The sequence below is a fragment of the Corythoichthys intestinalis genome, chromosome 19, assembly GCF_030265065.1.
Source record: "Corythoichthys intestinalis isolate RoL2023-P3 chromosome 19, ASM3026506v1, whole genome shotgun sequence".
NCBI lineage: Eukaryota > Metazoa > Chordata > Actinopteri > Syngnathiformes > Syngnathidae > Corythoichthys > Corythoichthys intestinalis.
Genome location: NC_080413.1, coordinates 32846761 through 32864375, shown reverse-complemented (window position 1 = coordinate 32864375; position 17615 = coordinate 32846761). Strand labels below are relative to the sequence as shown.

The following is a 17615-nucleotide window of genomic DNA, read 5'->3' as shown; positions in this document are numbered from 1 at the left end:
TTCTGCCCAAATGCATGATGGGAAGTGCAACCATGACTGTGCGTGGTGGCACCAATAGATATATCTTCTCTGCGTTGGGAACAACAAAGGGTGTTCAGAGAAGGATCAACTGCTGTCATTCTTCCCCACGTCGCTTCCCACAATTTCTAATTGTTATGGGAGGGGTGTTAAGGCTTTAGCCAAATAAAAGCATGGCTCCAAACACTGCTAGTAATTATTCCACTCATTTGACGCAACCTTTTCACTCTGTACATAAGTAAAACGGCGCCATTATAGGTTGAATTCGACAATGCGTGAGTGGGTCGTGCTGCGCATGCGTTAATTGCGTTAAATGTTTTAACGTGATTAATTTAAAGAATTAATTACCGCCCGTTAACGCGATAAATTTGACAGCCTTAATAAAAATACATCCATAAAACCTAAAAATGAAATGAAATCAATTTCATCTTCGATAACAGAAATTCAAATTTGCTTTCATAACTATCTGCTGATAGGGCAATAACGATCCACACAGTCCGCACATCATCAAAAACACATCACAAACTCGCCCCAAGTATTTGACCACAATTGAAAACGCACAATAAACAGTAGAATAGGTGTTATATATAAGTGCTGCAGGCTTTCCTCTCTCACTCGGCGACTTCTTCGTGGGAACAAATACGCTCATCCTCGTGTGTGCAGGTGCTCGTCCGCTCTTCTTCTTGTGCGCAAATACATTCTTCTTCGTGTGTACATGCGCTCTTTCCTGCGTGCCATTTGTACAACCCGCTCTACGCTTCCTGAGCCAAGATAAAATCATGCTTAAAAAAAACAAACAAAAAAACCCCAAAACAAACAAGATTCCGGCGTTGTAAAGTCGAAATCACTTAAGTCGGGTACGTCGTAACCCGGGGACTACCTGAATTTGCATTGCACAACAAATTTACATTCCTATAAGGTTACTGTTAGTGTACACTAATGATAACAAAATTTGCTGCAGTTGTAGAAATGGATTGCCATCATACTTAGGACAGCCTATGTAAGTGGGGAAAATTACCTTGAGTTGTTAGCGCTGTGACTAGTAATATTCGAAGCTCTTTGCAGTGTTTGTACAAACCTTTCTGCACATCAAAAAGATAAGGCAGTGTATATTATAAGTTATTCTATAACAAACAAGTTTTGTTAATGTTTAGCTCTTTGCCATATTAGTATATGAGAAAATGTTTATTTCTCTGTTATAGGGATGTCCTGATCGCTTATTTTTGTACCTGAGCTAGAGTCACCTGATTTTGAGAATCTCCCGATACCGAGTCCCGATCCCATACTGATTTTTATTTAAACAAAAGTTTCGAACATGTTACAGTACTGTACTTTTTACATTACTTCCTCTTAAGCTTTTTCCGCTACAGAGCCTTCACTCAGCTGATCAAAGCTACAAACCTGTCAATCATCGTTATCTATAAGTAGCCAATGCTAGCTGTACTGGTGAGCAAGAAAAGCAGAAGGAGGGAGAGTGAGACGCTGTACGAGCACGAAGCAGAAAAACATGAATATATCTTTTTAACTAAAAACCCGATCCTTTTCACCCGATTCTGATCGTCCGAAAAATGGCGCGATCGGCCTGATTTCCAATCAGGTGAATGGATCGGGACGTCAAGGGTTCACAAATTCACATTTGTATTAAAGATTGCCATAAATTAAGCTTAAATCTGCTGCCTTAACTGTTGAGTCTTACTTTCAGTGACAACAAACATAACAAACGGGTCCTTTTTTGGTAATGTTTTTTTTCCCTGCAAGTATAACACCAAGGTCCTGTTATGTTTGCAAAAAAAAAAAAAAAAAGTTTATGCTAGTTTGCCTAAAAATGTATAAAAAAAAAAAATGGATAATAACAATACAATCAACGGTTAAGGTAGCAGTTTGATTCTCCATTTCAGGCAATCTCAAATACTGTACAAATGCGAATTTTCAAACCATTGTGAGTTGTATTCAACAGTGACTTAAGGTATTATTTAAAACAGGATTGAGAAATGCTAAATTTAAAGACTGCAAACCCACGATCAATCCAAAAGGGTATGCACCAAGTCATTTTTGTTCAGAAGAACAAAATACTGTTATGAACGGCAAGTCGTTGATGTGGATCCCAATCATAGACCTGGAGACAAGGAATACAACCCATAGCAAAAAGTGTGGAATCACCAGTCTCGGACGAGCACTCACTCAGACATTTTATCATGTAGAACAAAATAATGAATTAGTTCAAAAGTGCAACTCTATAGCATTCAGAAACACTAAAAGAAATGAATGAAATAAATGAAAACATTGTGGTGGTCAGTAAATGTTACTTTAATAGAGCAAGTGCAGGGAAATATATATGGAATCACTCCATTCTGAGGAAGAAATATGGAATCATGAGAAACAAACAAACAAACAAACCACAACCATCTCCCCAGTGCCTTTGCGTGACATGCAGCCCCATATCATCAAGGACTGAGGGAATTTTGTCCAATGCAGATTCTTTACTCTGGACACCTTGTCCAATGCAGATTCTAGACAAGGTGATGATTCTGGAACTTTTGTTTGGTGCTGTTCCAGTGAGATTTACAAAGATGACTGCCTGAAGAAAACCTCAAAATTCCCTCAGTCCTTGATGATATGGGGCTACATGTCAGGCACTGTGGTTAAATCTTCAATAAATGCAATTTTAGAAAGCTTTCATATCCCTTCAATTGAAAATATGTTTCTCGTCATTTTCCAAGATGACAATGCATCATGCTACAGAGCTAAACTGTTAAAGTATTCCTTGGAGAAAAACTCATCCAGTCAATGTCATGGCCTGCGAATAGCCCAGATCTCAACCCTATTGAAAACCTGTTGTGGAAATTGAAAAAAATGGTCCATAGCAAGGCTTCGACCTGCAAGGATGATCTGGCAACAGCAATCAAAGAGATTTGGCACCAAATTGATGAAAACTACTCATCAAGTCCATGCCTCAGAGACAGCAAGCTGAAGCCAGAGGTGGTGCTACTAAATACTAAAAATGTGTTTTGATTGTTATTTCTTTGTTTTGTTTTTCATGATTCCATATTTTTTTCCTCTGAATGGGGTGATTCAATATATATATTTCCCTGCACTTGCTCTATAAAAGTAACATTTACTGACCACCACAATGTTTTTTATTCATTTCTTTTAGTTTTTCTGAATGCTAAAGAGTTGCACTTTTTAACTAATTCATTATTTTTTCAAGCTTTTTATCTGAGTTTGTTCTACATGATAAAATGTCTGAGTGAGCGCTCGTCCGAGACTGGTGATTCAATATTTTTTTGCTAAGGGTTGCATTTAATAAGTAAAACAAAGGGAGCGCACCAAAAATGCGAGTATAACAAAGTACAACTGAGGGAGCACACCAGAAAACGCGAATATAATAAAGCACAAAAATCTGATTACAAAGTCCAATATAGCACAAAAGTCCAAAACGATCAAACTAGGACACAACCGGAAAAACGTCGAGAAGCACGAAGATGATGGTTCACACACAGCGGTAAGCAAGGCAAATGAGCAAGCAATAGTCCAACACTTGCAGATGGTGATTGGCATCCTTAAATACTGAGCGTTCCTAATGCGCCACAGGTGTGTCGCATTGCCCAGCCCATCCAGCTCAATCAGGTGCTGAATGCGAAAAAAGGAACTGAGGCTACGTCTACACTTGGACAGATAATTTTCTCCAAGGTATTTTACCGACTATTTTTATACCTGTCCACACTTCGTTTAAGGTGCGTTTTAAGGCCCCCCCCCCGCTTCAGCAAGCTACGCCTGCATTTGCACAAACTACGCATGCGTAGAAAGGAGAAGCCTCATGTGTTACGTCATCGCCCATGCTGTTTACCTCTGAAGCGGAAAATCATTACTCGCTCGCGGCAAATTTCGAAATTACTACACCTTCTAGACTTTTATTATTTTGTGATCACTGTATTTTTCATGATCGCAATTGAGCGCATCACCCAGGAACGAGAGTGAAGGGAGAGCACGCTCGGCTTTTACGAGCAGGCGCCGAGTTGTGATTGAAATAAATCTTTATAAAACAACGAAAGCCTGCCATCATTACTTGGGATGTTGCAATTGATGCTCAGTTTTGCTCTCTCTACTTGGAAAATAACAAATAGAAGCATATGGTGTGGTGCTGCGTATATTTCCAGGAAGCCGCAACAAGGATTGCTTGTGCATAAAAGTGTCGATCCCGGAATTGGCGACAGTTTTGACTGGCAGAAATGTCTTGAAAAACAACTGATCGCGCACCTCTGACTGGGGATACCACTCAGGTCACTTTTCGGGGTTTAATTTTCCCCTACGCATTTTTATAGACAGTACTCATGTTCGGTCGGCATTGAGTTAGGAGGGGCCAGCCCCCCAGCTGGCAGATGGGAGACAACTCGGGAGACGAGCTCTGTAAAAAATGCTCATCTCCATCCCCTCCGCGCTCGGAGGACCCAAAATGGGCACTGAATTGAAGCAGAGACGTAGTTTGAAGGTTCAAGAACAATTTGTGGGAAAGTGGGAAATTGTTTACGATGATATCATGCCACACTAAAAACAGCGACGGCATGACGTCCCTTCCTGAGTATCCAAATGTTGTACGGAGACAGCACATTTCCCGCCTACATTATCCGTCTTACAACTAATCTGGATAGTAGGCATACTAGTGTAGCCGACATGCCGTATAGTCCAACTAATTACACGTTTAAGGCCATTATCCGTCCGAGTGTAAACGTAGCCTGAGAACGCACACAACATGATAGGTACATACCGTACTACAACTTGTTGAGACTTAATTAATACAAAACATTAACCACAATCCTCAATGTTATTGAAGTTTGGACTAAAATGTATTGTCTTACTAATGCTTAGATGTTCGAGATACATATTTGTTAGAAGTGTTCAGTCAGGATTTGAACTGAAAGACCTAAATCATTCCGTGATGAACGACTGTTTTATTCAACTTTAAATAGCCTTCGAGAATGGAACATTATTTATGGCAACAGTGTCATTGCTGCAGTGATGTTTTATGTGTTATTACATTGAAGCATATGGAATGAAACATACCTTTACTTTATGGACTGTAAAAGTTGTTTTGGCTTTGTCTCTGTGGAACCTTAGAAAACTACTATTTATTATCTGGAAGACAGTCTTAACCTGCCCGTGTTCTGTTATAGGTGGACAACTTGAAGAATGACTTGGCCGAGCATGTCATTGACTCAAACATTCGATTCGGCAGCCTTGGCAAAGATCTTGAAGTGATCAGAAGTAATTACGTGACGGAGGTCGGGGAGTGTCGGCGAGCAAGCGATGGCCTGGAACGCCGTTTCTCCAAACTCGAGGAACTGTGCGGACGCTTCGACTCTTTTTCAGACAGTTTGCAGAGGATCAAAGAGGGCCTGAACCAACATGTGTCCGGGCTGTGGACCTGCGTCAATGGACTCAATGTAACAGTCACAACTCAAGGACGTCTTATCGATAATATCCAAAATGTCCAGCTGGAGAATGTCCACACCAAGATACACAGGCTCAACTCATCACTGCTGGACTTGACAAAGGAGTTCCATGATTTTATACGACAGGATTTCAAGGGTAAGACTCAGAGGATGGAGGGCATGGGATCTGACTTTTCGAAAAGATATACAGCTTGGTTAATGGAAGGCAATGTAAAAATAGAACAAAGAAAGAATCTGGCCTGTCAAGTATTCACTTAAGAGCCTATAAACTCTGCAGTGTGTGAAAAGGGAGTTTTAGTCAACATCAGGGTGAAAAAGTTAAGTCACACAAGGGTAAAGCTTGTACAGTAGCTCATTTTGCTTACAGTACTCATTTCAGGTTTCTTAAGCCATCAATCCTCAGGGCAGATGCTCAAAAAAAAGGTTTTTCTGACAGTTCAAGAGGGAGTTGCAGAGTTAAAATATTATGCACAGTATTTATTGAAGGCATGTACACAGTGGGCAAGGAGGCCTGATTCTGGTCGAATACGAATGAGTCAATGTGTTTTGTTTTGGAGGATTTATTTTCTGCCGTTATCATCAACACATCAGTTTTCAAAGACTAATTCTGTTCAGGTTCATTGTTGATCTTTGCTGATCACAGCTGACTTTTTGGAACGGTTACTATGTTCAGACTGAGAACCATCTTGTCCATATCAGATATGATACTACCCAAATCTGGTTTAAATACATATAGCAAAAATCGGATTTTTGTGCTTCGTGACTGTTCAATCTCGATGAGCTAAAAATCAGATTTTGGCAGCCAGTCCGAACAAGGCCTTAAAGCAGGGGTCGGGAAACCCATGTTTCGCGAGCGCATCTGGCTCGCTGCCAATCTTAATCTTAAATGTGGAACCGGCCAGCTCGCTTGACATGAACGAGCTGTGAGGAGCTGATGTTGCATTCAAACATAGATCTTGGACACTTCAAATGTACATCGCAACAATGTACTTCAATTTGGTGCCTATTGGTGATCCTCCCAACGTATATTGCACAGATATGGGTGCTACAGAGCTCGCCTCATGCGTTAAGTCAGCCAGCAGCGGAGATGGCCCCTCCCAACTCAATGCCAAGCGAACCGGAGTACTGTATATAAAAGATGTGTAGGGGAAAATTAAACTACGAAAGAGAACTGGCAGCCACAATAATAGGGTGGTAGGTGGGTCCCACACTTTTTCTCGATGGTGTGGCTCCCAGGGCGTGGCCTCCCCTCTGCCTGGGCTGCCGGCCACGGGAGTGGGGGGAGATCGGGGCTTCGATCTAGCGCCGCCCCGCTGCGGTTCCTCGGGTTTCTCAGGCTTCCGCCTACCCCTCTCTACTCTGCCTGGGTATCCGCCTTGCGCTCCGTCGCGAGTCGCTGGCTGGACGCCGTTGTATCAGCTGGATGTCGCCTGCTCCAGCAGGGGCCCTGCCCTGCACTGGGCTTGGTGGACCGCTGGGGGGTCCGCGATGCGCCGTGGTGCGTATCTCTTGGGGGGTTACGGCGGTGGCTCATGGGCTGGGTGGGCAGACGGAGCTGGGGGAGGGCGTGGGTGTTGGTGGTGCGTCCCCCTCTTCCCATCCCCGATGATGCGGTTGATGGGGTGCGGGTGGCCCGGGGGACCACCCTGGATCCCTGGGGGGGTGACGATGGCCGCTTTGCTGGGCTGAGGGAGGAAGGATGGGCTGCGCTGGCTCATATTTAATAGTCATTAAATATGACGGCATCTGACAAAATGTACCTCACAGTAGCTTATTTTTTACTTGGTCTTATTAATATGATGTATAATACATGTTTTTGGGCAGTTATTTTGTATTTAGAGGTACTTAAAAGGTTCATTCAGAATTACGTGTAAATTCGGGTTACATCGCCACCTAGGAAGGGAAATCGTTCGCAACCCGGGGACTACCTGTATATAATATATACACACACTATCTCGTTTAATCACATTTTAAAATACAGTGGTACCTCGACATACGATCGCTTCGACACACGATCTTTTCGAGATCCGACGTAAAATTTGACTCGCCATTTGTTTCTACATCCCACGACATGCTCGAAATATGATGATTTATGACATCACACAGTTTGTTTCACCATTCAGGATTTAGTGTAGGTTTTCGGTCTGTGGAACAAATTAATGGAATTATAATGTATTCTTATGGGAAAATCCTGCTCGACATAGGACCATTTCGACTTAGAAACAAGGTGCTGGAACGAGTTAACTTCGTATTGAGAGGTGAGAGGTATGTTGGGTGTTTTGGCTCTCTTGATCAAAAAGGTTCCCAACCCCTGCCTTGCCACATGCAAACAACTTTCTCCAGCTACTCAAAATTTAACCACATAGGATAAAATTAAACTGAAAACTAGCTAAGTAACATTACTTAGCCCACTAACCTAACTGTTCATCTTATCCAGGTCCACGTGGTCTACCGGGACCCAAAGGAGAGCGAGGGCAATCTGGACCCCAGGGAGCTGTGGGACCTCAAGGAAATGTGGGGCCTCGTGGCGAACAGGGCAAACAAGGACCAGCTGGACCCCCAGGTAGAGACACCAATTATCACTCGTTATTTGCAGTCGGCTGTCCAACAATTGAAAGTTAAATTCTGGCTTTCAAAAATAGAAGCCTGACGTAGTAACTAACTACTTGTTTTTCAATCTCATTTTCTAGGTCTCAGAGGCGAACAGGGTACGTGTTGTTCTTATAACATCACATGAAAGCATCCATGACTCTTTTATCTGTTTAAACCTAAATTCCTGCTTCTTTCTCGCCCCCACATTAGGTCTTGCAGGGTCTGATGCCCATGTGCCAAGACTTTCGTTCTCCGCAGCGCTAACTCGACCAATGAGGGGTGTTGGAACTATCGTATTTAACAAAGTATTTGTCAATGAAAATGCTGTCTATAACCCCAGAACAGGTATGAATCAGCATGTTTTATTTTTGTAAGTCAAGTGGACAAAATCATATATAACTGCATGCAAAAAAATTGTGTTTTAATGATTATTTTGACTGTTATTTTTTTGTGATGGTATAATAGGAGTGTAGAAACGTGTGTTATTCTTTTATGCATTCATTCATCTTCCGTACCGCTTATCCTCACGAGTGTCCTGGGAATGCTGGAGTACAGTGGGGCAAATAAGTATTTAGTCAACCACTAATTGTGCATGTTCTTCCACTTGAAAACATTAGAAAGGCCTGTAATTGTCAGCATGGGTAAACCTCAACCATGAGAGACAGAATGTGCAAAAAAAAAAAGAGAGAAAATCACATTGTTTGATTTTTAAAGAATTTATTTCCAAATTAGAGTGGAAAATAAGTATTTGATCACCTACAAACAAGCAAGATTTCTGGCTGTCAAAGAGGTCTAACTTCTTCTAACGAGGTCTAACGAGGTGTAACGAGGCTCCACTCGTTACCTGTATTAATGGCACCTGTTTTAAATCATTATCGGTATAAAAGACACCTGTCCACAACTTCAGTCAGTCACACTCCAAACTCCACTATGGCCAAGACCAAAGAGCTGTCGAAGGATACCAGAGACAAAATTTTAGACCTGCACCAGGCTGGGAAGACTGAATCTGCAATAGGTAAAACGCTTGGTGTAAAGAAATCAACTGTGCGATTAATTATTACAAAATGGAAGACATACAAGACCACTGATAATCTCCCTCGATCTGGGGCTCCATGCAAGATCTTACCCCGTGGCGTCAAAATGTTAAGAACGGTGAGCAAAAATCCCAAAACCACACGGGGGGACCTAGTGAATGACCTACAGAGAGCTGGGACCACAGTAACAAAGGCTACTATCAGTAACACAATGCGTCGCCAGGGACTCAAATCCTGCACTGCCAAACGTGTCCCCCTGCTGAAGAAAGTACACGTCCAGGCCCATCTGCGGTTCGCTAGAGAGCATTTGGATGAACGAGAAGAGGACTGAGAGAATGTGTTATGGTCAGATGAAACCAAAATAGAACATTTTGGTAGAAACACAGGTTCTCGTGTTTGGAGGAGAAAGAATACTGAATTGCATCTTAAAAACACCATACCCACTGTGAAGAATGGGGGTGGTAACATCATGCTTTGGGGCTGTTTTTCTGCAAAGGGACCTGGACGACTGCTCTGTGTAAAGGAAAGAATGAATGGGGCCATGTATCGAGAGATTTTGAGTGAAAATCTCCTTCCATCAGCAAGGGCATTGAAGATTAGACGTGGCTGGGTCTTTCAGCATGACAATGATCCCAAACACACAGCCAGGGCAACAAAGGAGTGGCTTCGTAAGAAGCATTTCAAGGTCCTGGAGCGGCCTAGCCAGTCTCCAGATCTTAACCATATAGAAAATCTGTGGAGGGAGTTGAAAGTCCGTGTTGCCCAACGACAGCCCCAAAACATCACTGCTCTCGAGGAGATCTGCATGGAGGAATGGGCCAAAATACCAGCAACAGTGTGTGAAACGCTTGTGAAGAGTTACAGAAAACGTTTGGCCTCCGTTATTGTCAACAAAGGGTACATAACAAAGTATTGAGATGAACTTTTGGCATTGACCAAATACTTATTTTCCACCATGATTTGCAAATTAATTCTTTAAAAATCAAACAATGTGATTTTCTGTTTTTTTTTTTTCCTCATTCTGTCTCTCATGGTTGAGGTTTACCCATGTTGACAATTACAGGCCTCTCCGATATTTTCAAGTGTGAGAACTTGCACGATTAGTGGTTGACTAAATACTTATTTGCCCCACTGTATATCCCTGCTAACTATGGGAGGGAGGCAGGGTACACCCAGAACTGGTCTCCAGCCAATCACAGTTCATTCTCTTAGGATTTGTAAATTGATGAGTTAACAGCAGGGTTGAACGTGGGCCGGAACGGTGCTTTGATCCCGAAAATATGACGGCAAAACTGCCAGGCTGCCACTCACGTGTCACATCTCCAAGAAGAAAACAATCTACCAACGTGAGATTTACAAGTGTTAACAACAAGCATAATAAAGTGCCTGTGTAGCGTAATCCGTTTCCACTGATATTTATTATTTATTTGTTCAACGGACGGCACGGCGCTCTCCCCAGCTGCAGCAGTTATCTGAGTTTGACACATCGTGTCGATGTGTGCATGCACGCAGCAAGCCACCCTGGACTCAGTTGTCCGTTCAATTGGCTGAAGCCTGACGTATGATCAGCATACAGCACATTATGAGTAGAGGTGCACGATAATTATCGGTTCGATAAATATTATATTATAATAGGAATTATGACGTCATCCCAATAAATCCAATAACATTATATATTATCGGGCCTTCTAATATTTTTGGTATTGGATTGGGATTGGGATGTGTACGTTTGTTTCCACTCCTGTTTTGCCAGTATGCAAAGTTTTGTTACTGTTCTAGAGGCAGATCTAACCATTAGTATTTTTGACCTACAGGTGTTCAAAAGCTCAGGTGAATAAACATTGAAAAATTATTAAATCGGTTATCGTATCTGCCTTGAGGAGCAGGAAGTTATCGGTATCGGTTTCAAAAAATGGATATCGTGCACCCCTAATTACGAGGTAGCCCTAACAAAATAGTAACGCACAGACACTAAGGAAACTAACTTTAATCAGATTACTGGTTTGTACAAGTGAACGCATTAGATTACTCGTTATTGAGGAAAGTAATCAGATGATAGTAACACGTTACACGATAATGCATTACTGACAACAATTTGTAATCAACTGCCTATACCTTTATTTCCACAGGTTATTTCACCGCTCCAGTGAGAGGGAGGTACTTTTTCAGTGGAATCCTGACCGGACATAAGAACATAAAGATCGAGGCGGTATTATCCAAATCCAACACCGGTGTGGCTCGAGTCGACTCAGCAGGATATCAGCCTGAAGGCTTGGAAAAGCCAATGGCGGAAGCAAAACATATTCCTGGAGCTCTAGCGGTTTTTAACATCATCCTTCCCATGGAGAAAGGTGATACTGTCTGTGTTGATTTGGTCACTGGCAAGCTAGCCTACTCCTCAGAACCCTTGACCATCTTCAGTGGGATGTTACTGTATGAGACTATCTGATCGGATGGATGTCGGTAACATTTCCAGAGCGTGGACTCTTTTACGTGGAACCAACCAGGCAGTCATGGAGACTAAAACAATTCAAGAAGGTCTCTTGAGAGGAAACAAGGGTTCTTTCAGGGAATTGTGAACTTTAAATAAAATGCTTTCACTTTCAGCCAATGATTTTTGTTTTGCAACTTTAAGGAGACACTTTGCTCTTTCTCAAAAAGCCGTGATGTTCTTGATATCATTTACAAAAGCTACTTCATGGTTATATTACAAATCTGTATTTCTTGCCAAAAACTTGAATCTTACTATACAATACCATACACCTCAGGTGGATTTTCTAATGACACATAGAAATGGGGATACACAATTAAAGCACTTGGGGTTTTTTGTGTGCGATACACCCACCACATAACATTTTTTTGCCATGTTCAGTCATTTCCTCCCTAATGACAGCTATTATTTTCATTTTGACCACAAGCAGATTCCGAGAAACATGATTCAAGAAGCCAACTGTCCTAGAAAAATGCTGAGGGGAAATAAGTGGGAGTGTGACAAAGTTTAAACCACCGTTTTTCGCATGAAGTTGGTGCAACATCATATCATCAGTTACTTTTTCACAGGCCTAAAATGTCATGTAAAGTCACACAAATATACACTGCTAAAAGAAATAAAGGGAACATTGATGTTTTTAAGTGTACCCTTTATTTTTAACTACTACCAATACTTTAAATGCTTTCTAAAGAAAAAAAGTTATTTTTAGATGAGTTATTGTATGAGCACTAAGAATATTTCCATTACAATCAATGTATTGCTGTTCACAATGAAAATTTACATTGATAAAAACATGGCCTTATCATTTATTGTTTGAAGTGGGATTTTTAAAAAGAATTGTAAACTCTGGAAGAATTGTAAATATTAAAAAAACATTTTACCATGTAATATTTTAAGCGCTACCACTTCACTTTGCAAGGTACTGTATATTTTTGTATGTTTTATAATATGTGTTCCAAATACATGATACACAATTTCCACAGGGGCTTTGGCAGGATGGTTTATTCGGAGTTTGTCACTTAATGTGCAGCAGTACTTCTCAACTAGTCGGGCACAGACCGATGCCGGCGCGTGTGACCTTGGGGAAATACTTCTTTGCCGTACTATAATAAAGTGTAATTGCACATCCACTCAGTGGGTGGCAGTGGTACTCTCATTTTCAGAGCCCGCAGTATTTTTTAACCAAACGAGCACACAGCAAAGAGCACTGGAGATATGAAAAGCTACGACGGGGAAATACAGTTGTGTTAGAAATTATTCAGCCCCCACAGTGGATAAGTGTTTTTGCTTCACATTAATTTTTCATCTTGTTTATAATAACATCAAATAATGACATGTCAAATAGACTAATACAACTGAAATAACAAAAATATTTTGGGGAATATTCCAATTAATGGCCTTTCTGTGATTACCTCATTGACAAAATTATTCAACCCTCCCAAGTCCACCACTTTTAAGAACAAAGGTTTCCATCAGGTGTTGTCAAACAGCTGATGAAAACATCTTTAGATTAGAGGTAAGAGGTAAGCCCGAGTCCGAACCCAAATTCGGGCCGGGTCAGGCCAAAAAATGTCAATTTTTAGGGTTGGGCCGGGCTTCTCTCTCGCTGTTTTTATAAGAGCCAGAGCATGCCGTGCGCACGTGAACGCCGTGGCCAGGCCCTCTTTTTAATCTTCCCCTCCACACCCATTACATATTTTTGACCTGCTATTTCAATATGGAGCAACAAGAAGTTTAAAAAAAACTGAACACGGGGGAATTGAAAAGACAATCACGCACCGATAATGGTGGGGTGTGGAAAGGCTTCAAATTGATTGTTGAAGATGCTACAGAAACCTGTGTCCGCTACGCTGAATGTAACAAATGTGGCGCTTTGCTCTCATATGAGAGCAGAAAGACTGGAACCTCGACACTGAGACGGCAGTTAAAATACTGTACTGGCAGAAATGATTGTGTGGAAAGGCTTCAGACTGATTGTTGAAGATGCTACAGAAACCTGTGTCGGCTACGCTGAATGTAACAAATGTGGCGGTTTGCTCTCATACGAGAGCAGAAAGACTGGAACCTCTACACTGAGACGGCATTTAAAATACTGTACTGGCAGAAATGATTATGGTACGAACATAAAATTTTGGGTTTGTTTTGTGCTCGAGCCTGCAAATCAAGTTAATTGATCAGGCTCGGCCCGGGTCGAGCTTTATTACCCACGGACCTGTGTCGGGGTCGGGCTAGATTTTTCAGGCCAGATCTTACCTGTACTGTAGTTGCGAATGCAACCCTAATGAGCAGCAATTAAGTAGATTTAAGAGGACTGTGACACATGGCTCTTCTGGGCAGGTAATGACATCTCTACAACATGGTGAAGTCCAAGGAATGGTCAAAAATGTTCAGAGAGAGGTCATCTCACTTCATAAGCAAGGATGTGGATATTAAAATTAAAAATTGGGAGCATAGTCCAGAAGTTTAAAGCTAAAGGCACAGTGCAAACATTACCTGGGCGTAGTAGAAAGAGGTTACTGTCTGCAACTGCTGTGCGATACCGGAAGCGAAAGGTGGAGAAAAATCCCCAGACAATAAGACGCACACTGCGAAATGATGGCTTCCATGTAAGAATGCCCATGCGCACCCCCCTTCTGACTCCAAAGCAAAAGAAGTATGCCAAAAACCACGTAGACAAACCACAAAGGTTTTGCGATACCGTTCTCTGGAGTGATGACACCAAACTGGAGCTTTTTGGGCCAATGGATCAACGGTACGTATGGAGGAGAAAGAATGATGCCTATAAAGAAAAGAACACCCTATCTACTGTGAAGCACGGTGGGGGGGGGTCAGTCATGCGTTGGGGTTGTTTTGCTTCTTCACTTACAGGGAATCTTCATCGTGTGCAAGGTATTATAAATTCAGTTCAATACCAGGAGATATTGGATGCAAATGTCATGCACTCATTGACAAAGCTGAGGCTTGGGTGAGGTTGGACCTTCCAACAGGACAGTGATCCTAAACATACCTCAACATCTACCAAATATTAGTTGCAAAAGAAATGCTGCAAGATTTTGGAGTGGCCACCACAATCACCAGACTTAAATCCCATTGAAAATCTCTGGGGGGACTTGGAGAAGGCAGTTGCAGCATGCAAGCCCAAAAAATATTAGTGAACTGGAGGCCTTTGCCCATGAGGAATGGGCAAAGATACCTGTGGAGCGCTGCAAGAAACTTGTGTCAAGCTATGTTTCATGTCTAAAGGATGTTATTGTTGCAAAAGGATGTTTTACTAAGTAGTAAAGTTATACATGCCTAAGGGGTTGAATAATTTTGTCAATGACGTAATCACAGATATGCCATAAATGGGAATATTCAAACAAATATTTTCGTTATTCCAGTTGTATTTGTTTATTTCACATGTCATTATTTAATGTAATTACAGTACAAACCAGATAAAAAATAAATATCAAACTTGCAAAACACATCTACTGTGGGGGTTGAATAATTTTGAACACAACTCTATTTCCCTGTCTTACCTCTTCATATCTTCATGCTCTTTGTTGTGTGCTCGTTTGGTTAAAGAAATACTGCACACTCTCTGGAAATGAGAGCACCAATGTCAGCCACTGAGTGCATGTGCAATTACACTTTATTCTAGTACGGCATAAAAGTATCTCCCCAAGGTTGCGTATGTAGCGGGAGTGTGGGAGTGGGAGACGAGGAAAAACCGGTCTGTTTACTGTGTCTAAAAATGTTTGCAGCAGACTGCAGGAAGCCAAATCAATTAAGTCGTCACCTAAAGACATCAGAATCCAACCACATTGATAAGCCGCTTGTATTTTTTTTTCAGCAGCAACGTGCCGAATATTGCCAAAAATGGATCCGCTTTGTCAGTGTTACATCAGTAAACCAGTGACCGCTGTTAGCATCATATACTATAAGGTGGCATACAAAGTTGCTCAGTGCAAAATAACCCCACACTATAGCAAAGAAGCTGATACTACCTACAGCATAAATAAAACCTGTCACTCTGTCCAATTACACTGTTGTTTTTGTCCTATTAAAGCAACACTCGGTAACTTTTCAGTTTTAGTCCATTTTAACGACGCCGGCGGACAAACACGGTAGTGTTTTGCCTTAAGTAAAACTGCTTTTCCCATGAAGACCAGCACAGAGCGTCATAAAATCATGATTTCTCGGTCGCCTACAGATGGATTAAATCACATTTCTGTTTCCAGCAGCTGTGTGAAGGATGAATAGTAATGAGGTAATGAATCCAGTTGTAGCTAAACAATAGAATATGCTGATGATGACAATAAGAAACATACGTTTGATTTTGTACCGTATTCCCCCACATGCCCTCCGGCCCCCACCCGAACCGGTCAGCGAGTGAAAGCAGGGCCAATGTTTATTCTTGAGTGAACTTCTATCCTGGTAGCCTTTTGGTTTTTGTCTCCTCGCACAAAACTTTTTGTCTCTTTTGTTGCTTTGCCATCTTTGCAGAATTCGCACGAAAGCATTTGCATCGACTTCAGTCTTTATAACAAATGGGGAAAGGAGGAAGTTAAGTATGCCGTAAAGCAGTCGGCACATTGATAGTTTTTTGTGTGGCAGGGTTCCTGCCCCCGTCCTCAAAGTGAATTAGTGCCGGTGAAAGCAATACAGACCCCCTAAAGAGGTGTCACTCAACTAGTTGACGGTCGACATATCATCACAAATGTTATGAAAATATTTTAAAAAGGTTGAAAAGTTACCTATTGTTGCTTTAATTTTTGTTTTTTTGTTTTTTTTTTGGTCAAATTGTTTGGCATATTGTTCTCATGAGTTACTGTTGCTAATCAATTTGAATTTATTCTTATTTATTGATTTTATTAAATTTTATTTTTCACTATCAAATGGTCAAAAAAGTAACTTGAGTGTATTTTTACAGTTTGAATGTGACTTTTTTTTTTAATTCTGGCAAATTGATAAGCTTTAAGTATTTTCTGTTACAAACAAAACAATGTTAATAAAGCTATACTTTATTGTAAGTTGTTCTGTATTCCTTTTTTTCTAGGATATTAAAAAGGGCACAATATTATGCAAATGTGTACTACAGTCATAATATTTTTATATGCAAATGATGGTGTTGGGATTGGAAACGTGTACGTCTTCCTGGGGGGCTGTAACAGAAAATAATTGAGAAGCACTGCTGTACAGTTACCATTGTGTGCAAGATTTCTCACAGTTATTAACGCTCTACTACTTGTATGAAGCTGTGCTATAAGTTTGTATATGATTTTTCTTTTACGTACAGCACAGGCCAAAAGTTTGGACACACCTTCTCATTCGTGCGTTTTCTTTATTTTCATGGCTATTTACATTGTAAATTCTCACTGAAGGTAATAAAACTATGAATGAACACGTGTGGAATTATGGACTTAGCAAAAATGGGTGAAATAACTAAAAACATGTATAATATTCTTGTATCTTTAAAGTAGCCACCCTTTGCTCTGATTACTTTTTTTGCACACGCTTGCCATTCTCTTGATGAGCTTCAAGAGGGAGTCACCTAAAATGATTTTTGACTTCACAGGCAAGGGCATAGGTTTGCATAGGGGAAGTAGGGACATAACACTACCAACTTATCAGCTCAAATTGTCCCCACCAACTTTTAAGCAACCTTATTTGCATTATATAATGACTTCAGCCATATAGGTAAATCACATTGTTTTCCCATATGTCGTAAGAATAAAACTGACCCAACCATTATTAAGTTAATTAATTTTTAATTGTGTTTAGACTTATATTTACCCCTTTTCATTTACTGAATGTGCCGGTCCAGTTCCCACCCCGCCCCCTTCCCAAATGCATGTTTGATTGGCTGATGACTTACTTTTATTGAAAATCTATTTATTTACTTACTACGTTATATATTTAAAAGCATTTTTATTTGCAGCCTATGCTGACATTTTTTTTTCTCCAGATAATCATACATCATAATCAAGGTAAAAAGTTTTCATGTTTTGTTGAGGCTCCATTGTTATAGATTTTTGTTGTGCTCTGACT

General features: G+C 41.0%; 1 protein-coding gene across 1 annotated transcript in view; it reads left to right on the top strand.

Annotated features, from left to right (window-relative positions):
• The window catches only part of emilin1a (elastin microfibril interfacer 1a), an 84170-nt gene extending 66555 nt beyond the window's left edge, over positions 1-17615 (top strand). Inside the window, exons 8-12 of the mRNA XM_057822488.1 lie at positions 5190-5604; positions 7906-8031; positions 8159-8176; positions 8271-8405; positions 11224-17615. Coding sequence (XP_057678471.1) covers positions 5190-5604; positions 7906-8031; positions 8159-8176; positions 8271-8405; positions 11224-11543 — 1014 coding nt within the window. The 3' untranslated portion in view covers positions 11544-17615. The remainder of the gene's footprint in view (positions 1-5189; positions 5605-7905; positions 8032-8158; positions 8177-8270; positions 8406-11223) is intronic.